The sequence below is a fragment of the Neofelis nebulosa genome, chromosome 3 (genome assembly GCF_028018385.1).
Source record: "Neofelis nebulosa isolate mNeoNeb1 chromosome 3, mNeoNeb1.pri, whole genome shotgun sequence".
Taxonomy (NCBI): Eukaryota; Metazoa; Chordata; class Mammalia; order Carnivora; family Felidae; genus Neofelis; species Neofelis nebulosa.
Window position 1 is genome coordinate 7,008,923 of NC_080784.1, and position 24,568 is coordinate 7,033,490.

A 24,568-nucleotide genomic window follows, 5' to 3' on the forward strand; every position below is an offset into this window, starting at 1 on the left:
CAGGCTCTGTACTGACAGCTCGAAGCCTGGAGCCTGGTAAGGATTCTGTGTCTCCTGCTCTCTCTGCCCCTCCCCTGCTCATGCTCGCTTTCTCTCTCTCTCTCTCTCTCTCTCTCTCTCCAAAATAAACATTAAAAAATATTTTTAAAAATACAAGCATAGACTACTTGACCATGGAAAGCAAATGCTATATATATATATATATATATATATATATATATATATATATATATAACATATATAGTAAAAATTTAGTATATTTATATACTATACAAAGTGACCACGTATCATACTGTATATCTTACATAATACATAATACACATTATATTATGCCTGCATTTCCCAAAGTTAAATATATTGTATTTCTCCTACCAGAGTGAAACTTTAATCATCTCTTCCTCCCTTACTATAATGATGTTAATATATAATTAAATAACAGTAATCATTTCCCTGCCTTCTTAAATAGAGGCTTCCTTCAGGTTACCCACATGCACAAAATTTACCTCTCCTACTGAACACAGTCCTGTTTCGTGATTGAAAATACAACAGATGACAGCCCAGGAATGGTGGTCCTGCTCTGGTAGGGCAGGACACTGCTGGCTATGGGTATGGTAGGATTGGTTTTTTTCTTTGGTGAATCAAGCTCTGGTTTGTTTGTCTGTCTGTTTGTTTGAATACACAGCTAAGGAGTGTTTAGCAACCACATGTGATAAAACACACACACACACACACACACACACACACACACACACTCTCCCCCTCAGGGATGGGGACAGGCTGGTCACCAACAGCTCTTCCCAGGGACAGCAACTTTGTGTTTTAGGAGCTAAAGTGCATCGTTTCCTATGCAGCCCCTGAAGCGCAACGATTCTCATTCCTTATTGAAAGGATCTATCACTATTGGCTTTAGAGAAAGAAAAGGCCCTCAGTTCACGTGTACAGTGCTCAGCCTGTACTTCTCTTCTTAAAAAAAGAAAAAAAAAATGACAGAGGAAATGTTTACATCGATTTAATAGGCATTAGCTTTATTTTTCAAAACATTGTGTTTTAAAGCACAATAGACTTTGCAGTTGTTTATAAATTTGAAGTATTCATCAGTGTGAAATAATTGTTTATTTCCTTTCCCTATTTCCTCTTATCGGAAAAAAAAATACATTCGGTCTCCAGGCAAGATAAAATCCACTTTGCTAAGTTATTTGTCAGTTTTTATAAAGTGAGTTTAATATCACTGGGGCAGAGGTTTACGATAGTCGCAGGATTAGCAAGGGAATATGACATATAATGTTTTTTTAGGTCATTGGGTTGCATTTGGTAAACTATCTTATGCTTGTTTAACCACTGAGCAGAAAGTGAGCCCTCCCTGTATTGTTCCATTCATATTACTCCGCACTCATTCAGAAGTCTCACACTTCCTTTGCCTGGCACATTAAAGGGGCAGTGTGGCATCTTTTGATAATGTGCAAAACAGCTTTCCTAGTCCACGCTCCTGAGGCAAAGCTAACCACTGAGGAGATGAGCTGCTAGTCATCGGTCCCGAAATTAACCAGAAACTTGGTATTATTTTCATTCTTAACAACTTTTCTTAAAATCTTAAAGTTTCCCCATCCCCCACCCCCACCCCCGCCACATACCCTCTACTTTTTAGTGTTGATCAGGGAGAAAAAGGAAATATGAAAACATTAAAAACACACACACACAAACAGCCCTAAAGGAAAGGAACCATGCAAAACAATGAAAAACAGAGGAATGTGCTTTTTCTCTCCAGGATAATCTAGGAATACATGTTATAGACTGTGATGTTAAACCTTTAATCCTGTGGCTTTATCTATCATCCCATTATATATTATTTTCTCCCTTATGAGAAAAGCAGTGATTATTATCACAGGTGACAAAACACAGAAATAAAAAACAAGCAGAGAGGTTACATTCAACCACTCTAAACAGGTTTCATATTTGCTTTCTTTGCTTTCATTCCCACACCAGAAGCCTGTGAACAGAGTGGGTGGGCACAAGCTGTCTTTCTCAGGTGCACATCCCCGAGATAGGACAGGTGAGCAGGTGCCGAGCTGATGAAAAGATAAACATTAAGTCATCCTCGGTGATATTTAGCTAGCTAGCTAGGGAAAGAATTCAGCAATGCCATTGTGCTACTGTTCAAATATTTACTACTTGAACCTGGAAAGGAAAAAAATGTTGCTGTCTTCATGTAGAATTTCTTGTCCCTTTCTTTCTTTAAACAGTGTTTCAAAGGTCTAAGAAGGCAGTTGTTTATCTTAGAAAGAAATATGAGCTTTGACTATGGAGTTTTCCAGGTATACTTACTGTGGGCTTCATTAAGCAAATGCAATTTAGGAATCTTGCATTTGGCAAAACATTCTTTTATGTTTCTTGACTGTTTATTTTAAGAGATGATTTACCAGCTGGGCAGATTAGAATGTTTACTATGTATGATGTATGTTTCATCCCTCACCGTGGCTCTTCGCCCTGGCGTAACCGCGGCGGATGTTGTGGATGTTCAGCAAGGACATGACAGTTTGAGAAGAAATGGGAAGTCAGAGTGAGAAGATACTTAGGATATAGTCTGTCTTCCAAGCATTTGAACCTGTGCTGCCGTGTACTTTTTTTTTTTAAAAGTGCATCAGTGAATGGACAGCTTATTTTATGCACATCTATGAATTACTGAGCATTTGAAAAGAGCATACCACAGGACCCTCGTTAGGAAAAGAGGGAAACCTATGGGAGAATTAGCCCAGAAGGGCCAGTGCCTTCAAAGACAATTAGTTATGAGTTGTGTATTATACAGCAGGCCTTTCTGATGAGTGTTTGTTGTTCTCTGTTTCTGGATTCAAGCGACTCTCTGGTTGCAGTGAACTCAGAGCTGAGAGCACTCATTCATTGCGGCTTAGACTCAAGTAATAACTTGAGTCGTTTCCTCTCTGAAGGTAGGACAGCTAATGAGAAACACAGATCTGGAGCCAAGATCTATTCTAAGATTAAGGTAAAGTATCCTAACAGAAAGCTGATGGTGAAATGAAAGATCGAGAATTCTTTCTGGGGCAAGGTCTCGAACCAGGTGAAATCAGCTCATTAAATAGTACCTTCTCTACCGTGTAAGCGTTGTGACGTAATGTCATTGTAATATGTAACGAGTAACCTATTTATACAACTTGTTTAAGCCTCCTTTAGACTATATATGTATGGTCCATATCAAGAAAAATCTCAGGGTGATTTTGGGTTTTGTATAAACGGTGCCCACATTTACTTCGGAAAATGATCACTTGGGAAAGAAAAAGTGAGTTTGCAATATCCTGTTTTGGTTCAACCCTCTATGAAAAGTCTGTGAAACTATATAGCATCATAGCCCTGAGAACATGACCATCTCGTCATGGCATTTGCTGCAGCAAAATGCCCTGCGCGCCCGTCCCACGTGGGGTGGTCCTTCACAGCCTGCTGCTGGAGCTAAGGGGCTGGGTGCTGAAGAACCCCAGATGCCTGAGATTATGCCTACCCCATTCACCTAATGGCAAACCCTTCAGAGTCAAGCCCTCAGATTCTGAGAAACATTGAAGTCTGCTTTATTTAATTTCCTCTCATTTACCAAGAGTAACAATCTATTTTAGTAAATAAATTCAGGAAATTGGTAAAGCACTTTACTCCATCCGTTATGGATCAGTAATTAACATGATTGTCACGTTTTTCCTGGCTCCCGGGCTGCAGTCGCTTACGGCTTCCCTCCCATGCCTGCAACCAGTTTATAACATCCCTGGCAATGGGTGTTACTGAGTTTAAACCACTTACACAAACAACACAGCCTACACGTTTTGCAGAGAGGTACACTTCCTCTCCTTTATTAAATAGAGATTCCTAACTCAGAGATTGTGCTCTGTTGATTCTGGCATTCTTCTCAGATAATCCTTTTCGCTTTTCACCCACGACTACTTTACACCCTGGGACAGAATAAAAGAAACGATAATTCATTCAAAGGTAGGAGTCACCGTCTCTCCCCTGCGCTAATCAGTTGCCTGGGGTTTGTTGTTTGTCTCTTTTTCGGTTTTATGATTTTTTTTTCTTTTTCTTTTTCTTTTCTTTTTTTTTTTTGGCCGTGGAAACTGAGCTGATCTTAATTAGCTTCCACCATTCACCAAATAAAAATGATTTTTGTTTTCCTACCTTCATTAGCCACTGAGTGTTGTTTTCCATGATGTTCTCCAGCACTTGTAGCCTCTGCACGGAGTCGTCATAATCTAGTGGTGAGTCCCTCTGCACAGCGCTGGACGCGTAGGAGCTAGTCGAGCGACAGTTGTCTGTCTCCGGCAGGAGGAAAGTGTAGCTGCAGGACCCCTGCTGAACCTGATACTGCCTTTTCCCCATGCTGTCCATGCCTCTCCGAAAGTTGTTATAGGCTGCGGCTAGGACAAGATCACAGCTCAAAGTAAAGAAAACAAGCTGCCACATTCTTTCTTTCTTTCGGGAGTAAAGCAGCAGTTCAGCAAACTGGAAGGCACATAGGAATCCCACTCCTAAGCTGCCCTCTCAGAGGCAGGGCTCCGCTGCCATGGTGTAAGGTCCATCAGTGGGAGTCTCTTCCCTCCTTTCCTAGCAGGAACGTGATTGTTCACGCTGGTCTTCCCTCCCGTCCTGCAGTGAACTGTCAGATCGCAGTAGAAAGAATAACCCTGCTCACTCCTGAGGGCTGTCTTCCCCTTACAGATCAGAGTTAATGCTTCCTTGTTTCTCTTCCCTCAGGTTCTGGGTGTCAGGATCTGCATCAATCACTTTCCTTATAAGATAAGTTGATAAGAGCGGGCAGACATGTGTCGCGAGCTGCTCCGCCCTCCTGGCTTGCTTGTTATCTTCCTGTAGGGGGGTCACTAGCCAGGCAACAGGAAAAATCCGAGCATGTGTGTGCTGTCCAACCAGGGCTATATGCTGCAGAAACCCTCTGGGAAGCACGGATCAGCCACAGGACCCCTGGGTATTTTCAGAGGCACCACCCTAATTGAGTATTTCCTAGAGAGAGAAGTGGGTCTCTCATGTCTGAAACTGATTTCACAGTGCTAAGCTGGTAAAATATCTAGGGTAATAACTTTAAAGCACAATGAAAGTTCCTGTTTTTTCCTTTAGGAATAAAAATACTACAAATATGTCAGGACTTTGGTTTATTTTTGTTATTACAAACAAAGAGGAAGAAGAAGTCTCGCTCTTGTAAACGCTTTGCCTTTCCATAGGGAAAATAGTTTCGTTGGTCTTACTTGATTTTTGAACTCTTAGCTACATGTACAGAATTTTCATTTGAAAACGGTTGGATGAGAAGATCTCGCTTTATTGGCTTGTGTTGGGGAATTCAGTTTCTGAGCTCTGACACTGAATCTTTTAAACAAAATATCCACTTCAGTATTCAAACTAAAACATACTAGACAGATTAATGGTCCATCAGATTACAATACAGACAGAAATCAGAATTTCAGTTAAGATGCTGGTGAGAGAGGAACACAGACTTTTCCTGTTTTAGATCAGGTTTTGTTCAAATCCCATTATTTTGTCATGTTTTTTTTCCAAGACCGGTTCACTCAGCCCCACTCCATATTGGACTCAGGCAAATCACCTCTCCTTTTTAATTGAGCTCTCCTGTCCTTGTGTGTAAAATTCAAGGGTTGCATTAGCTCCCAGGATTTTTCTATTTCAAGTCTATGGCTCTTTCAGTCCCCGGGGTGACTTCCTTTAATAACATAAACTTAATACTTTAGGGATTAATGCTATGCTAACCAGCCAGAGTGCACATAGGGAAAAAACTCGGAATCTTTGCCCACGGTCTGTTTCTATCTCAGGATTTGTGCACAGGATTTGTTCTCCCCGTTCAGTGGCAGCCTATCGGCACAGCGACCTGATGGACCCGTCTACCCACAAAAGTCTGTTTCCATCTGTATCGTGCACGATCCGCTTTCAGAGCATTCCAGAATTACGTTTTTAATTCTTGGGTGCTTGTGAAATTTGTATGGTGAATTCTGTTTTCCTGGAATGTGTGTTTTCAAGAGACCTAAATAGACCTTTAAAAACAGCCCTCCTACGCACTGGCTGGCTCCCCCCACATTACTTCTAGAGCTGCGGTTCTTCACCTGAGGTCCATGGACACAATTAATGGGGTCCATGAACTTCGGAGACAAAAACTATGTCTTTATTCTTCACCAAACTCTACCTGAAGTAGCCTCTCCTTTAACTGTGAATAGGTCCTAAGCAACAGTGATCAATACCTGTGGCTTTTTCATCAATAGAAATCTTAGCTGTTCTAGTTACAGTATCCCAAGCTGTCAGCTCAGCACTACATTGTCACCAGACTCATCCCTGGATCTTGTTACTTAACATCCGAATAAAGTAGCACATGTCATTTCCTGAGAAGGGATTCCCAGACCTCCCAGAGGGTTCTGTCACTCGGGAAGGCTAGAACTCATGCCCCAGGAGGGTCTTATAGCAGAAGAGATGGTTTGAGTCCACCACGATTCTGGTACATGGTTTCCACTGAAGGAAGAAATTAAAGAAAATGTACCCATTCAGGCGACTGACTGTAGGGGGAAGCAGATAGTCTCTGAAGAGCCCTGTGTAAGAACCCTGATTCTCCCAGACCTGAAGCTAACCACTGCTGACTTCTCCAGGCCTCCGCTTTTTCACAAAACAAAAGGATTCTTTCACTGTAGTGCCTTTGAGGATTAAAACGATACAGACTAGTAATATTATTTAGGACTAGTACTTCCGTATTTGCTATTCATTGGAAATTAGTTGTTCCACCACTAACTATTATAGCTGTGTCATTCTCCCAACGTGAAGCAGAAACATGAGGCACACACTGCGTGTCCCCATTCGAAAATTCACTCATCTGTCTCCCAGGCAAGTAGGGTGGTTTAAAAAAGTAGCCACAGGAAGAGGCTATACCCCAAGTACTTCTCGTTTGCTCGTTTGTGTCAGAGCCCCTGCTGGGTGCTGGGGGTGGATGTTAATGCTCCCGAGCTGCAGAGACACAGCTAATGGGGTGAGGTAGACACCCATGAACGAATAGGGCCTGGTAGGAGGGATGGGGACGGCAATCCGAAGGGGGGTGTGGCTGCTGCAGGGGCACTGGCCCCACAGGCGGTGGCATGGATCCCTCCTTGTCTGCCCCTTCCAGCTCAGAATGTGCGTTGAGCAGCTCTTGGTAGGTTCCCAAATGGGAATTATTACCGGAGAGTTGTGGGGAAGCTCTACGTAGACCAGGAGACGGCAAAAGTGGTGTAAATGGGTCAGTCAGTAGTTCAGGCTCTGCGGGCGATCCTGCCTCTGCCACCACTTCTCAGCTCTGCCACGGTAGCGTGGAAGCTGCCGTGGACCATCCCTAGATGACAGAGCCTTATTTGTGCGCACCGGAATGTGAATTTCTTGTAATTTTCACGTGTCCTGAGATATTCTTCTCCAAATTGTTTTCAGCCATTTATAAAAGTGTAAAAATCATTCTTAGCTCCCTTTAGCTGTTTGATACAGACCACAGGCTGTAGTTCCCCAGCCCCTGAGTTAGAACCTGGCGGAGTCTGTCCAGGGCGACGTGCCGTGGCAAGTGAGGCCACTCTAAATGTGTCGCCAGTGTAAACAGGCAGCCATCCCATGTCTCAGATCACAGCGTGGCTTCCTAAAGAATTGAGAAGCATGAGACCAGGCATGGGGGAAAGGGACTTCGGAGAAGGGCAGGAACATTTGACCAAAAGGAAAGTGCCACTTTGAAGCTGGACCTAAAACACAAGGCAAGGACAGCTTGCTTGGAAACTAGACTCTGGTAGAAAGCAGACATCAGGCTCAGGCAGGGCCCAGTGCAGGCGACACAGCACAGCAGAGGCAGAACATGGTTGGAGCCGGGGCGGGGGACGTGCTCGTGGAGTCAGAACTGCACAATGGATTGTCCCAGTCGGTCACTGAGCAAATGCCGAGAGCATGTGCAAAGCCCCTGTGGCAACACAGGGGAGCCAGTAAGCCTCCTTCGAGGAGGAGGAGGAAGAGGAGGAGGAGGAGGAGTGAGGGGGGGAGGAGGGGGAGGAGGCAGATCTGGGTGGGGAGCCTCACGAAGGAGCACGATAACAGCTAACCCTCCTGCACTGGGCCACAGATAGCTGTGTGACAACTCCTACCCCAGCCTGGGGGACAGCAGGCCCAGCCCAGGCCCCCCTCTGCTCGAACGAGGCTGGACAGTGCTTCTCAGAACTGTTAACTGTTCATTTTCAAAGAGAATCTTGAGTTTTCTTCAGTGCCCTGCTGATAGGATAGCAAAGGCAGATGAAGCTACAAAATGGGAAATATTATTACAGCCTTCCCAAACGCTGCCTTCCTGCCCAACCACTTTTTTTTCCTAACAGTCCTGCCGAACAGCTGTGCGTGGTGCTATTTATTTTCTTAATAATGTTTGTTTTCTCCCCATACTGTATGTCATCAGCTGAGGTTTTGGAAGCTCCCATTTATTCTCTGTAGAGCCGTCTCGAGTTTTCCTTGCACTTTGCTTTATAAATCAGGTTTCACAGCACCAAGAACAACACTCTTACCTATTCCTCAAAGACAGAGGTCAGCATTACCAAGAACTCTGACGATGCTTTGGTTTGGCCTGTTGAACAAAAGCTCTAATGTATGGGCAATGCCTGAGAATCTCCCCTTGTTGGTGGCCTCCCTGTCCCCTCCTGAAATGCAGGTCCGGGCAAACTGTAGATCGACTTCTGTCTGGATCTTGGAATCTGACCCACCACAGTCTTCCAGGGGTCCCAGGTCACCCAGAGCCATCTCAGAGCCTCTCAGACTTTAGGCTCTCTTTGAATGGTGTCTCAGGAACCCCACAACCAAAAAAAGCATGCTAGCTTTCCATCAGCACAAAATGGGGCAGCCCCCAAGCCATGGATGGCCAGATAGAAGTTTTGGATAAGCCCATGTGACCTCTGCTGTTGTCCAGGGAGCCTGTTTAAGGTCCGGTATTGAGCTCTGGATAATTAAAATTGTTGCACAGAACAAGGGTTGGAAGTGGACACAGAATGGGCATTGCTTTCTGAACTGTTAAAATCCCAGTAGGTGTGCCTAGCCAATGTCTGTTCTGAGAACCCCATCCCTGATGGGAAAACACCTGGAAAGTACTCAGGTACTTACAGGCACATGGATGTCCCACATCTGTTGAACCTTTGAGCACAAGGCTCCTGCCGTGCTGTCTGCACGGATCCTCCTGAGCTCACCTCATGCCTGCTGTGGTCACCATCGCCCTCACCAGAGCAGACCGCTTTTATCTCCCTGCTGCCTGCCCGCCTCGGGCATGGAGACGGGGGCGGGCTGCTTGGCCAGTGTGGCCTTCACTGGAAACTGGAAAGTGTTATGTTGCTACAGGGGGGACTCTCAGTACTGAAATACCTTAAGAAATGAACCTGGGACACTCTGTTTTGATTTTGGACCGTTTGTAGACAGTCAGGCACACTCAAGACACTCAGGCGCCTGCCTGGCATGCTGGGGACATCTTGTCCATCTCCCTCCTCTCCCTGGCTTTTTAAAAATTGGCTGAATAAAATCAGTCCACATGTTTATGTACAATTTAATGTTCGGTGCACAGGGAAAACCATTAGAAAGTTCACTGGACGTAAAATTGTTGTTAGAGAAAGTTATTTTTGCTACTTTTATTTCAAATTGTATAGGGTAATGAATGAGGGCTGAAGATGCGGCCACAGCTAGAAGAAACAAAGGATGGATGGATGGATGGAAGGGAGGGAGGGAGGGAGGGAGGGAGGGAGGAAGGAAGGAAGGAAGGAAGGGAGGAAGGAAGGAAGGAAGGAAGGAAATTAGTATTTCAGCTTTCCAAAAGCACACTCCCTCTAGAGTGATTTCTTTGTAAGTGTCACAGAAGACCTCTATTTCTACTCAATTTGAATACATGTTGTATTGGACCTGAACTACCATTGGAGTCTAGAGCCACTTGCAAAAACTATGGTGATGCCTCTCTCTCTCAAGCTGCTAATCATGCTATTACAGCTTGTACTTGACAGGCTGTGAAAGATAATTCCCAGTCATGAGATTTGAAAAAGGTTCCAAAGAAAAGGCCCCTTACAGGTTACCATAAAGACAGAAGGAAGGGGAAAAAAAGTGTACGTGCGCACACCGTGCACCCGTGGAAGATAACTCTTGTCCCCCCAACAAATACAGAAATCAAGGCGCACTGAAGTGAGATGGTAAGAACCGCACCAGCCCAGTGCATCTCTGTGCCCTTCTTCTCCGTTAATGGTGATGAGTGTAAGGAGAATTTAAAGCAATAGTTTTTAACCTCGATTTTACCATGACAAAACTTGAACGTCTTTGGAGGGCCATTTCCTACTGGCTGTCACCTCTGTGCGGCACAAACACACATCCCCAGTGAACAGACTCTGTTTCACTGCCATCGACCGTTTGTAGCCTTTGGTCATCTTGAGTTGGGTCCTGTGTGGATCCCCGCCATGTGCCTGCCTCAGTATCCAGGACCTGTGGTATTCGTAAGCAGGGAAAGTCGCCTCGGAAGTGCGCACGTCGGTTTGGACTTAAAGTCAAATTGTGTTAACTAGCTGAGGATAGAATCTCTGGAAATCCCACTGATTATCTAACTGCATCAGTTAAACTTGATATATATTCTTGCTACATTCTCAATTTCCTGGCTTTGACAGCCTTTTTCTCCTGTCTTTGGCTCGCTAGTTTCATCCAATGTAAGAAGCTAGCAGACAATGATGTACCTTGTAGAACACACACAGTTCTGAAATAAAGTATGATGCCTAGTTTAGCACAATTTCCTGTCCCAGTTGCAATTAAATGGAGATAGCATGTGACATAAAAAAGCTGGCCCATTGTATTTAGAGAACAAATTAAATGTCACCCACTTAGAATGGGGCATAGGCTGTGTAGAATTCACCTTTGTGGAAGGTGAGGGAATGTATATTTTGTTAAAATAAAGATCTCCCTGCCAGAGGAGGAGAAAAAGCCCTTTGCCAGATGTGTTTTCAGGCAATTTCCTTTCCTGGGAAACAGCCATTTCCCCTGCATTACCAGTCCTGTTTTCATTCGCGACGCAGCCGGAATGAGTGCGGGGACCAAAGGGCAGAGGCCTAGATAGCATCAGCCTTATCTGTGACAATTATCTGTCTTCTTGCAGCTGCCTCACTTTTGTTTGACCGAGAGCCATGGGGGCTCTTGGCTAGAGGGTTATATTGATGGAAGAATCCGAGTTAATCGTATGAGAAAAATCCCTTTCACGTGACTTCTCAGGTGGATGTCGTTCTTACTCAGCTTAGTTCAATTAAAAAGGTACCAAGACTCATTCATTCTAGCTTATCTGAGAATTTGCTCTGAAATGACATCTGAAAGACATTTGGAGAGAACAGACTGTTTTTTAAGGAAACTTAAAAGATTTCTGACTCTTTTATAGTTTGTAGTGCCATGAACCAGCACAGCATCTGCTGAAGCATACTTGTTTTTTTAAAGCCACATTGTCTATTCTATGTAGCCTTAAAGATCGAAAAGAAAAAGCTTTTTATTTATTAGAAACTTGGAAAATATCCAAGTAACTATTTTTTTTTAAGATTTCATCATAAATTCCCTGAATTTTTAGGAATATTTTAGTTTATGTAATTCTCCTGTTATATAAAGTTATCTCAAATGCTGTTTGATTTTAAAATATTTTCATTCTCTAATATTTTTATGGAATATTTTATCTCCCCATCAAAAAAAAAATGCCCAAAAGGTCAAGATACCAAGTCATAACTTTAAAAAGGCAGTGGATAAAATTCTAAAACAATAGATGAGTGCATTAGCCTGATAATATTTTTGCCGGTAATTCTATGTCCTGTTTTCTCCCCGCAGAAAAAAAAAAAAATGCTAAACATTTTCTTTCAGGAGATTGATGTCAATGGTTACTGTTAAACCCATGACCAATATAAAGTCAATAAAATCTTTCCTTTGACTAACACAGTGGTTCACAAGAGATTTTGAGGTGGGCTTATAATTCTGCATTAAATGTTCCTAAATTCATTTAAACAAGGTTTTAGAGAATTCAAATTCTGTGCTTGTGAAAAATGTGCCTGGTCTCTTTGTCATGGCCATTCTACTAAAGAAGTATATAAATTTGTCTCAGAATGAATTTTCCTTTGAAAGTGGCTTAATGCCATCTTGATTAATCTTTGTTTAATCTAAATTTATAAAAATTTTTATCTTAATTATGAGAAACCTTTTAAAATAAGAGATAAAAATGTCATATGTGCTATTTACATGAAGATATATTATCTCTCTCGGTTATAGGTTAACATAAATAAAATTGCTTATGTCAAAGAAGTAAAAAAATAACAGCACATGACCCCCTTTTGGTATTCCCGTCTGCCTAACGGACTTGATATAAAAAAATCTTCCTGTGGGAAATTAGGGTTGATTATGGAGTTACATGTATAAAAACTCATTTTTGAAGAATTATATATAGTTTCTAAAGAATTACATTAGAAGTATAAGAAATAGTTATGCATAAAAGGAAGCGATGTTTGCATTCAAGTATATAAAAATACTCCATTGCCATTCTTGTTTCCTTGGTCAATTTAAGTACGGTTGTCTACTGATGATTTAAGTCTTTCCTAAAAAATCTGATATGTATATGCTCCACTTTTTGTCTTAAACCCTATGTCAGTTGCTTTGGGGCTCTATTAATAATAAACTATACTTCCCAAAATATTTTATTTTAAGGAAAGGGTCTAAATTCAAAGAAAGACTGATACAAAAGAAAAAAATGAAAGGAAGAAAATTGTACAAAGCCTATAGCAACAGAACATTTATAGCAGGGTTAAGGTGCCTAGTTCCTGGCATCTGTTTCCCTCAAGGAAAAAAAAATTATATGTGTGTATGTGTGTATATATATATATATATATATATATATATATAATATTTATATAAATATATTCTAGTAGAATATTTACAAAAGAGAAACACTGTTTACCTTTCCTCAAAATCCTGATGCATATTTCAGTGATCTTTTTTATTTATTGGTCAAAAAGTCCTGCTTGACTACAATAAAAATTAAAACAGAACCTGTTAGAGATGGTGTCTGTATAAGAATACAAGTACCAGATCCACCTGTAATACCTGCTCCCTCTACTGGCCTCATAACAGATAACAGGGAAAACCATCCATGTTTTATTAAGATCATTTATAGGAATGACATGCGATATAGGGCATAAATATCATTAGCAACTAGTATACAACCCAGCATGCTTTCAGTATAGTTTTAATGCAGGAGAACACCACACCATATGCAGAAATTGCACACCTACTTACACGTGTGTGTGTGTGTGTGTGTGTGTGTGTGTGTGTTGTATGTATGTGCACATAGTGAAAAAAACATTTTTAAGCACTTGTTTACCACACACAGAGTCCGGAGCCATTTCAGTATCCTCTGGTGATCAGGTTACTACCCAAATGAGTTAAGCCTGTGCCATTGCAACAGTCAAAACACTAGAGTTTTGTGTTTGTCTCTGTTACGAGGTGAGTTTAGAGACCTGATCGTTGTAGCAATTTTTTACAGTCTGACGAGGTAAACCCACCTTCCAGGACACAGGGACAGTGCTGTGACCCCGCCCTGGTGGTTCTGGGAGGGTACTGAGCAGGAGCACCACACGGGAAGGCTCCAGAATAAAGATGCGGCCTGAGTCAACAGCCAAGAATACTTTCAATGACTGTCTAGATCCAAATGTTTCACTTATTTAAAAAGGACCTTCAGGGCACCCGGGTGGCTCTGTTGGTTAAGCATGTGACTTGATTTTGGCTCAGGTCATGATCTCGTGGTTGTGAAATCGATCCCCGTGTTGGGCTCTGCACTGGGCCTAGAGCCTGCTTGGGATTCTCTCCCTCTGCGTCTACCCCTCCCCCAGCTCATCCTCCCTCTCTCCCTTTCCCTCTCCCTTTCAAATTAATTAATTAACAAAAAAGAACCTTTTCATCCCTCCTCCAACATAGAGACCAAAATTGAAGGATTACATTCCAGGCAAAGAAAAAGCATGTGTAATTAAAGTATGAGACCGGGCAACTGAAGAGTAATTATGTAATCCAGCAGAGTGCAGGGAAGGCATGAGCCTGGAGATCCCATCTTTCTAGCTCCCGAGGAGTCCGACTCAGGCATTTGGAATTTACCCTGAGGGAGCCTGAAGCCAAGGAAGGGAATGTTTTGTCGAGGGAGGGAGCAGACTAGTCTGAAAGGCCCCTGCAGTGTTGTATGGAGGAGAGGTTGGAAGAGAGTAGGATCAAAGGAGAAAGTGCAGAGTCATGCAGGTCTGATGTCATGGAATCGTGAACTAAACATCACCCTGGTGCTCGAGGAGACTTCACATGGACAATCAGTAGGACTTCTAGATGGACAGGCTATGGGGATTCCAGGAAGGGGATTGGTTTGGTATTGGGGTTGACTATTCCACTTAAAATGATTAAAAACGCTGGATAAAATAATTTAAAAACTATTTGAGGAGCGCCTGGGTGGCTCAGTTAAGCGGCTGACTTTGACTCAGGTCATGATCTCACAGCTCGTGGGTTTGAGCCCTGCCTTGGTCTCTGAGCTGAGAGCTCAGAGCCTGGAGCCTGCTTCGGATTCTGTGTCTCCCTCTTTTTTCCCTGCCCCCACCCCTGCGCGTGCGCGCGCTCTCTCTCTCTCTCTCTCTCTCTCTCTCTCCCAAAAATAAACATTAAAAAAAATTATTTGAAAGGCATCAGTGAAATGACAAGATGATAGACAGTATCAGGTCCAAATGTAAGTGGAAGCAGGAACCAAGTGAATCGAGTGGAATAGTAAACAGATTTGCCTTCAAAGCATTTGGCAAATGGGAAATTGAGCCTCCCTTTACAAGGCCAGGAGGTGGGGTGAGGAGACAAGGGCCCCGCCAGCCAGCGGAGAGTTTGAAAGGCACCCCCTCCATGGAGGTGGTGCCCCAGAGGACTCGGCCCGAAATGCCTGGAGCAGAGATAAACCTATCCATGCTCCCTGACGTTAAATGCTCTGAAAGGGGAATCGCATCCCTGAGGATCACAGCCACAGGATCACCCATTTTAGTTTTACAGAGCAAATTAGGTGGCTGGGAAAAAAACTCAAGTCACGCTGAATTTTTCTAAAGTGGTCCCATGCTACTGCTATCAACCTTTCCCTATCAACCTATCAACCATTTCCCCATATCAACCTATCAAACATTTCAACCATATCAATGCTATCAACCATTTCCCACATGTGTGGCAAATGTGAGTCCTTTCTAAAAGAATGCACCTTCATCATAGGTCTCAAAAGGTTCCTACGGATAATTTCCCAAGGAAAATGAGTACCTCACAGACAAGAATCAGTGAACACGTAAGAAAACATAGTCTTGTTAGCAAAAGTCAGCGGAAAGAAGAAATGGCCAAAACAGACCCGCACGTACTTTCTAAATGGCACCCATCGCCACACTTTATGAAATAACCATCCTCACTGTACTAATTTCTTCAGGCTGCCGTAACAAAGTACTGCAAACTGGGTAGCCTAAAACAGCAGCAAATGTATTGTCTCACAGAACTGGAAGCTGGAAGTGTGAAAAGCGGGTGTTGGCACGCTCCCTCTGAAACCCGTGTGGGAACGCTTCCTTGCCTCTGCATAGCTTCTGGTGGTTTGCGGGTGACCTTTGGTATTCTTCAGGTTGTAACTGCATAGCTCCATTCTCTGCCTTTGTCATCATATGTCAGTCACCTGTGGGTGTCCCTGTATTTTTATGTCCCTCTCTTCCTATGAGGGCACCAGTCATACTGGATTGGGAGCCCACCCTACTCCCTGATGACCTCAGCTTAACTGGTTCCATCTGCAACCATCCTGCTTCCAAAGAAGACCGCCTTTGGAGTACTGGAGGTTAAGACTTACATCTGTGGGGGCAGAGCATAGTTATACCCATAACACTTACCATGCTTCATTTACATGCTTAAAGATACAAAATTTTGAAAACACCTAAAGGATCCTAACACTAAAGAAGAAAAACTCTGGTAGATTTATAAAGAAAACTTAATGAAGTAGCAGAAAATACGATCACTGAAATTCATAGTTCAAAGATCAAAACGATTAGATGCATCTGAAGAGAGATTCACTGAGTTGAAAGATAAGTCAGGGAAGCCGTGTGAGAGCACAGTGTGGAGAGACAAGAGGTGGACCCTGAGAAAGAAGGTGAAGACCTGAAGGGTAGAATTTCAAGAGGAGTATAACAAGAGAGAGACCAGGGCAGGAAGATTTACAGATTTCCCTCAAACGATGAAGGTACACATTCCAAAAAAAAACGGAGTGACGAACAGGGTAATAACAAGAGTGAATAAAGGAGTAAAAGGGAAGAGTCAAGAATAAAAGACCCTCTGGCTTCTGGCCGAGCAGCTGGCTGGCTGGTGACCCTTGGGAGCCCAGGAAGAAAGGCAAATAGAGAGGTGATGGGTGTACCTTCATCCATGTTCAGCTGTCATTGGTTACAAAACATCCAGGCAGAGTTTTCCTATTGACAGTGTGGGTCTGATGCCCAAGAGACTGATCTGAGCAGGGAAAGAGCAAGACCTAATTTTCGTGACCAAGATCAGTGCCGGCTTCGTTAATTAACTTTGTAATAAATGGCAAAGGCTAGTAATGAAAAACAACAGCTATGTAAATTACATAAATCTTAACAACCCAGGATCTTCTAGATAAAGTTAAGCAGCAGAGTGCCTTCATCAACCTTGACCCTTGGCCACAATTTCAGTGATGCAGGTTCTGTGGATTCTGGCATATATCTTGTGTCCTATTCTCTAGATTTCTGCTCTAGAGGAAGTAGATAGTAATGGTAAATTAAGAAGACCCAGGCTGGTCAGGATAAAATTACTTCATAGTGTCTCTGAGATGCTGCAAGTGGTTGAAAATAAAATCTGCAAGATCTAATTATTAGCATGGTAAGTTTTTTAAAGATGTTTCTTATTTTGGAGAAAAGAGAGAGCGAGTGAGTGGGGAAGGGGCAGAGAGAGAGGGAGAGAGAAGAATCCCAAGCAGCCTCTGCACTGCCAATGCAGAGCCCGACACGGGGCTCGCTCTCACAAACAGTGAGATCGTGACCTGACCCGAATCAAGAGTTAGATGTGTAACCCACTGAGCCAGCCAGGTGCCCCCCACAAGCTAACTTTATAAATTTATGAATTTATAAACTTTATAAATTTCTTTGAGGGCCTTTGAATTGTGTCCCCTGGAAGGGGAGTTAGGAAGCCCTAACGCCCAGAACCTCAGAATCAGGTCTTATTTGGAAATAGGGTCATTGGGCATATAATTAGTTACAGTTCATGTTAGTTAAATTTCACTGGTGACTCCACACTGTTAGAAGGGTGCGTCCTAATCTAGTATGACCGGTATCCTTATGAAAAGGGGAAATTTGGACAGAGGCACACCTACAGGGTGGATACCACGTGCAGACGAAGGCTGAGATCAGGCTGATGCTTCTACGAGCCAAGAACCACGGGAAGCTGGGAGAGAGTCCTGGAACATTCTCCCTCCAGCCTGTAGACACTTTGATCTTAGACTTTCAGCCTCCAGAACTGTGACCAAAGACATTTTGGTTGTTGGAACCATTCAGTGTGCGGCCCTTTGTTACAGCTGCCCTAGCAACTAATACAGCTTCCCCCAGAATTAGTATTGGCAAGGATATTAAAATACGTTGCTGGCTTGTAGTATCCAGCAAATACTCTAACCATTTGGTTGTGTGCTCGCTGTTTAACCTAAGGAGGAAAAATCCAGGCAGCTCAAGTATTTCAATAATGGTGATAACCATGCAAGGCTTCATTTTGCAAGTTAAAACCAAACGCTCTTTAATGGCAGCTGCCCTTGAATCACTCTGTTCTCCTTCATGAAGGCTCAGCTTAAATGTCACTCCCTCCAGGAAGCCTCCCTGCAGGACGGCCTCCAGAAAGGCCCCTGGCACCTGTCCATTCTTCCATTATGGTGGATAATGGCTCCTTATCGCCACTGACTGTGAACTCATTAAAATCTGGGGCCATGCCTCATTAGATTGCTGCTACTGTCTGTTTTAAAATGACCTCTGTGCGTTCATCTTGGTAGCACCTGCTCAAAGACAGTGGCATATAACAATGAAATTAGAGAGGATGCCCACGCAGGGCCCCACTCTGCAGATGATGTACTCAGCTGTCTGTTGTGACAAGGCTCCCATCTCCACGGAGTCTGAGAGCACTGCCATTTGGATCACGCTCTGTGCGAGTTGCAAGATATCCCCACCCCCGTCCTCTTGGTTTCCTGTTGTGGTGGAGGTGGCCCAAGACACTGAGAAGTTGTTGCAAGACCTTGGGCCGATAAAGTCTTTTCTAAGTAGTTGGGCTCCTTTCCCTTAGACCATGTGGAACGCTTGTGCTGTGTCCTCTCATTTGGAGGTTTCTGCTCTTTAAACCGAGTTGCTGCTGGAGTTTCTTCACTGGCCCTCTGTCTCTTCTTGCCTCATTTGCTTGGGAACCTGTTGCATTGAATGAAGCTGCTAAATCTATAGGTCACCTGCTCCAGATGCGATTAAGTTATCAAATGCACAACACCTGATACAGAATGCATTGTCCCCAGATAAACACATTCATAGATTCTGAGTGTACAAGTCATAAATGAGTGTCTAGCAAGTACGTTTAAAAGAAAGTGTCCTTCCAGATAATTTGTTGGGACTATCAACACTTACTCTACTGCTCGTACTCAAAACATGTTCAGAACTTCTTTCAGACAAGTGCTGTAAGCCAAAGACTTGTATTTGCTTGTCTTCCATGATAGTACATTTTCCTCCTTTAAGGGCAGAATGATGTTCAATATGCCCCAAACCGCAGTGTTGTGTTAGGTTTACTAAGTAACCAAACACAGCACTATAATATTATAACCCTATTGGTTTCCAGTGGCTTCCTTTCAGCTTTCAGTTCACCAAATGAAAGACACTGTAAGTAGATGTAGAAGAAATGCAAATTAAGGAATCCTCAGTAATCCTATCATCTAGAAAGAGCTAGTGGGGACTCTCGACCTGAGTGATCCAGCCCCTAATTAATCCAGCTGCCTCCAAAGTAGCTCTAAAAAAAAAAAAAAAAAAAAAGGTCAAACCAACCAATCCAAGATTGGTTGTCATGGAGAACAGTTCCCCTCTGGGGGTGTGCCCTCCCATGAGACAGCAAAATATCTCCTCTGAATTGGAAACAGGGTTTCTCCTGCCTCACTCACCCACTGGCTGGATTAGAAGTGGTCTCCTTCCACCAACAGCCAAAAACACTACCCTGGCATTGCTTACCAGATGCTCAGCTGCCCCAATAAACATTTGGGCCACGATCTCTGAGAAGAATAAGTTTGATCCACTGTGAAGGCTCATGGGAGAGGGGAACGGGTGGAAATTCTTTCCCGAACTGGTATTTCTAGGAAAACACTCAGCCAGAACTTGCAGCTGTTTGCTATCCAGTATCAATTCTAAACAACATTTTAGTTGGCAAAAGAAAAGTGAGAAAACAATAAGGCTTGAAGCCTAAAACTTTGGGAAACCCCTTTCCATAATGTGCTTATTTAGGGCTTCAAAATAGGCCTGTTTTCAGAACACAAGAGCTAATATCCAACTTTTCTAGGCCTGTTTGTTTTCTGTTGTTTTTTTAGGATACATTTTAAATGTTTTAACAATTAAAAGAGAAAAATACTTGTTGACCGTTTTCTAAACATAATCTAAACCTCACTGTGGAATTGGGTTTTTTTTCCTTTATTGGAATAGACCATTTCATTCCTCACAAAATACCAGTAGTTTAGAGAACATAGAACCCGAATGTAAAGTGCTTAGCAATCAAAACTCAGCATGCAAGTTGTGTACTTTGGACATCTCTAAGCCAGGGATGGAATCCGATAGTTTCAAAAGCTCTGTCCTCCACACAGGAGAGTTCAGGGGAAGCAGACCCATCTGAGAGCTTCCTGGTGACAAACATGGGCTCGTTCAGGGCCCGAGCAGGTGCACGGCTTCTCAGAAGAAGCCGGGCAGATCAGCAGGAGAGACGGGTGATGCCTTGTATGGTTCAGACTCGGATGCTGGTCCCCGCAGTGCTAATTCTAGCTGCTATGAGATAGGTTAAATGCTGGGAATACAGTTTGACTTGTCTAGCCCAGAGACTTGATTATTCCTGGAGCTATTTCACAGGGCAGAGTCCATGGTTTTTATGCAGAAATGGCCCAGAGATCCGAGCGGTTGGCCGGTACTCCCGGAACAAACAGAGGGCAGGTCATCGGGTCTGGATGTTTCAAGCCAAGATGGAATCCCAAGGCTCTGCTGGCCTGAGGATGCCACAGAACACTGGGGACCGCTCCAGATGGGATGTCTCCAAGGATAGGAGGACCTCTTTCATTTCCTGCAGACCCACCCGCCATCTGCCTCTTCGAGCAGCCTTAACTACCTGCCCTCTCCGATTCTGTTACATGAGAACAACACGACTGGGTTATCTGGAGAATTCCGTGATGCTGGCAATGTCCCAGGTACAGCGTCTGATGGGTGGGTTAGTGCCATTTCTCGGTCCCATTCTCCATTTGACTAGTTATCAAAGAAAGAGCCCTAGATTACTTCATTGAATAAGATTTTTGATCCATCCCCTGGAGAAATAAGTGATAGCAGTCATTCCCCCACTGGATCTAATTTTAAATACTGAAAACTATCTGTCCTAACAATGTCAGATCTGACCTGTCACCCTCTGATTAAGCCCCATCCATCAGTAAGGAAAGCGTTCTTCTTGGGCTTCTTTATTGAAAAGTGCTATGCGTCTAATTAACAGGTAGAATTTGGGACATTTTGTTCGCACTTTGCAAATTATCCCAAGAAAATAAGATAATGAGATAGTTTTAGAAAAATAAGACAAATAAGGAAAGGGCAATTCTGTATGTCCCCAAAGCAGGTGTCACCAGCAGTCACTGCCAGGGTTCTTAGTTATAAGTGAGGGAAACAGATGTTTTCTGATGTATGTAGAAATGGAGTTGATTGAAAGGAAATTGGGTAGTTCAAAAAATAACAGTAATAATGAGGCTACGTAGCCAAAGCCACTTTCACAATTCCCACACAGAACTGGCCCGGTGAAGTGTTACTTCCCTCCTACCCCAAACCAGCAGGAGTCAGATTTGCAGCCAGCATAGCCCAACATGGCCCGTTCTGCTTCTTACGGTTAGTGTCAGATTACAGCTCCTAGATTACCTGGGCCCCAGCAGCCTTGTGAGCTGGGGAAGTGAGAATCTGGCATTTTCTGACTCTGTGGAGGGAAGGCGGCTCTGCATCCCACCAGGATCCATGAGGCAGGGATCCGTTCAGCAAGTGTCGGTGCTTAGAGGCCAGCCAACCACAGGCAAAGGTTCCCCCCTCTCCTACTGAAGTCATGTGACATTTGCCAGTCCCTCTCTTGGTGAGTTACACTACGACTCACACATTAATAGGTGTGGAGTGTTAGTACTTTCTTGATTCAGCTTGTGGCCCTTCATCACATTAAACTGAACTGAAAGGATCTCAGAGTTGGATGGAGACTCGGAAAGAGCCTTCATTCACAGATGAGGAAACCACGTGTGGGAAGGCCAGGTGACCTTCCAGGGGCCACTGTGCCACTTAGCATATTATGGAAACACAGCCCTCTGGTTCTTACTCCTATGGATGTGTACTGTATTCTTGTAATGCTTTGTACATTGAGTGTTGACTGACAGTAAGTGCAGCTGACCTGTGAACAGAGCAACCACGGTTTGAGCAGGTGTACGTCCACTTATACGTGGATGTTTTTCGCTTAAATACCACCCTGTAACTGTATTTTCTCTGCCTTATGGTTTTCTTAGTAACATTTTCTTTTCTCCAGCTTACTTTGTGGTAGAGTACAGTACGGAATACATATAACATACAGCATATATGCTGATCACCTGTTCATGTTGTCAGCAAGGCTTCCAGGCAATTAACGAAGTTTTTGGAGAATCGAAAGTTACATGTGGATTTTTGAATGTGCAGGGGGTCAGCACCCCTAACCACCTCATTGTTCAAGCATCAGCCATCTATTTCTTTTTTAGTGGGGGATGGATGTCCTGCTAGTTTGTACGTGTTATTCTGATATCGGATGCCCCTGTGCTATTTGTAACTGCGGAACCAAGAAAAGCAACAAGGAGAGTGCAAAGTTAGGGATAAAAGCAATCATTCCCTGTCCTCCCCTTGGTTTTCTTTTTGATCATTAGCATGTAACTTAAACATCAGCATCTCCTATGAAAACAGAACAATATCCTCTGATGGTTCTTATATTCTTACAAGAAAGTTAGGAAGTTATATGAAGAAAGCACCCCAAGTGATGTGTGGCTCAGTGTTTAGTACCTGCTTTTTGTTAGTTTTGAATAAATTTTAAATTACGTCGGAACTTTTCTACACCGGTCAGCATTGGCTACCGATGACATGATTCCTACCCACCGTGGGTCGCCTCTGGCCCTGGGCTCAGCGATTGGTGGGGAGGAAAGGTGTGGTGTAATGTGTGGCTGATGGGGGGGGCTGGGAGGTGCGGGTTCCGACGGCTCCACCATCCCATCTGATGTCAGTACGGTGGCGGTACACTACGGTGTGTGTGAAGCACTTGGACCCACGTGCCTTGCGGGTCATAACGCGCTCCATAGATGCTCACTGTTACCGTGGTGGCTACATCACCTCCACTATCTCTTTCCATCCGAATAATGACTCTTCCAGGTAGGAAGCCCTGTTTCACAGCCGAGGACACTGAAGCTCAGTGAAATGAGTGGATGTCGCAGAGCTGGAATCCAAACTCAAGTCTGACTCCAAAGCAAACAGCCAATCCATCCAAGTATTTACTTCCTCAGCCTCAGATGCTCACAATTGGATTACTCACAATCCTTAGTCCCCAACATGCCCTCTTTACTGCTCCACACATGGCGTTCTTTTATTGTTGGGTTTTTTTGTTTGTTTGTAAAAACATTTATTTAGTAAATACCACTGATACCTCGCCTCTGTCCTCCCCCATCCAAGGACACCCTTGTCCAGACCCCTTGTCCTCAGTGCCCTTCCCGTGTGGCTCTCTCCAGCCACTTACTTCTCTACTTTGTCCCCATCACAAACACTGCGTTGCTAAGAAAGTGTGGCACTTCTCATGTCTGTAGCATCTGTTTCCACGGGTCTTTCCACTGTTTCTACCGGCCAGGGTCTGGCCCGCGCGACGTTCTCTGTTTCCAAAGCCTCCTCCATCCCGTAAGGTTCTACTTTTTCCCCATAAAGTGCTTTTCCATGAAATCTTTTCTGAGGGCCACAGTCCTTGAAGAGACGTCTTTCTGCTCTGAAGGTCTGCACTTACCCTCTTGGCATTCAGGTGTTTGTCAAATCGAAGTCAAGCCGTTGGCCTAAGTGACTGTACTCTGTAGTAAAGGAAAGCTCCTTCTGTGAAACGTCACTCTTCACCTTGGCACACTCCACCTTGCCTCGCACGGCGCCTTGCGGAATATGAGGTGCCCAGCGGTCTTTGTAAGCGTGATACAAGGAGAAATACAAGTAACCGACAGCATGTCCTGTGTGAGATGCCTTAGATGTTCTGAATAAACACAAACACACACGGATATTTATTGGATACATTCCAGGCGCCCTCAAGGCACTGGCTCCGTAGCAGCAAGTGAAGCCTAAAACCCCTACTGTCAGGAGACATGCGTGTTGTGTTGGTGCAGTGGAAGAGATACACACACATTATATATATGAACCTAATAAGTAAGAAATATATAAATAAATTTGAATACATATGAGTAAGTATAAATTTTGTAAATGTATATATATATATATATATATATATATATATATATATATATATAAAAATGTCGAGAACAATAAGTCCTCAAAATAAAATGAAGCCGGCTAAAGGAGTAAAAAATGATGAAAGTAGGAGCTGAAGTATGCAGTGGGATCACGTCTCCCAGATAAAGTTGCCCAGATAAAGGGCAGGAGTAAGGTATATGGAGAGTTCTTAGGAAAAAATCCTGTTAAGTCCTGAAGGAGGAGCAGGACATCCTTGCAGAATGCTGGGAATGAGCAAGAGGGTCAGAAATCAAGTGTTTTGGGTGCAGGGATCACTCCTACATCTTATGAATAGTCTGAGAGTTCTCTTAGGTGGGTTTTTCCACGGAAAAGGCCCATAGGCTAACCTGAACCCAGAGAGGTGGTTTCACACAGCGCCATTGCCTTGGAGTCCTTTCTTGTCTAGGTTATTATTGGAGTTGGTTGGCTGGTTGGTTTTAGCATCATCGTCTTTGGCACTTTGCGTGTGCTTTCCATTGTCCTAAATTTTGAGTTTTTACTGCTTCCAGGTTGAGTGGACTTTGTTTTTGGTGGCTCTCTCAAGGTTCACTGTATAAAGCTGATTAGACCTTGAAATTCCCACCAGTCTCATGGGTGCGTTGGTTATTCGGCAAGGCGCTGTCTATAGCACTCTGATCCCTTCCACACCCTCTGTTATTCCTGCCACGGTTACTTCTTGGACACCGTGGCCAATTCCCGGGCTTGTCTGTGATGGAAGCCTTCAGATG

The 24,568-nt window shown here is 43.6% G+C and overlaps 2 protein-coding genes across 4 annotated transcripts in view; one reads left to right on the forward strand and one right to left on the reverse strand.

Moving 5' to 3' along the window:
- ANGPT2 (angiopoietin 2) overlaps window positions 1–4,957 on the reverse strand; it is a 61,522-nt gene extending 56,565 nt beyond the window's left edge. The window contains exon 1 of one of the 2 annotated variants that reach the window (XM_058719860.1): window positions 4,171–4,957. In XM_058719860.1, the coding sequence (XP_058575843.1) occupies window positions 4,171–4,455 (285 nt within the window). In that variant the 5' untranslated portion in view covers window positions 4,456–4,957. The remainder of the gene's footprint in view (window positions 1–4,170) is intronic. The other variant, XM_058719859.1, reaches the window with a different exon arrangement.
- Window positions 1–24,568, forward strand: part of MCPH1 (microcephalin 1) — a 273,841-nt gene that overhangs the window by 187,371 nt on the left and 61,902 nt on the right. The window lies entirely within an intron of this gene.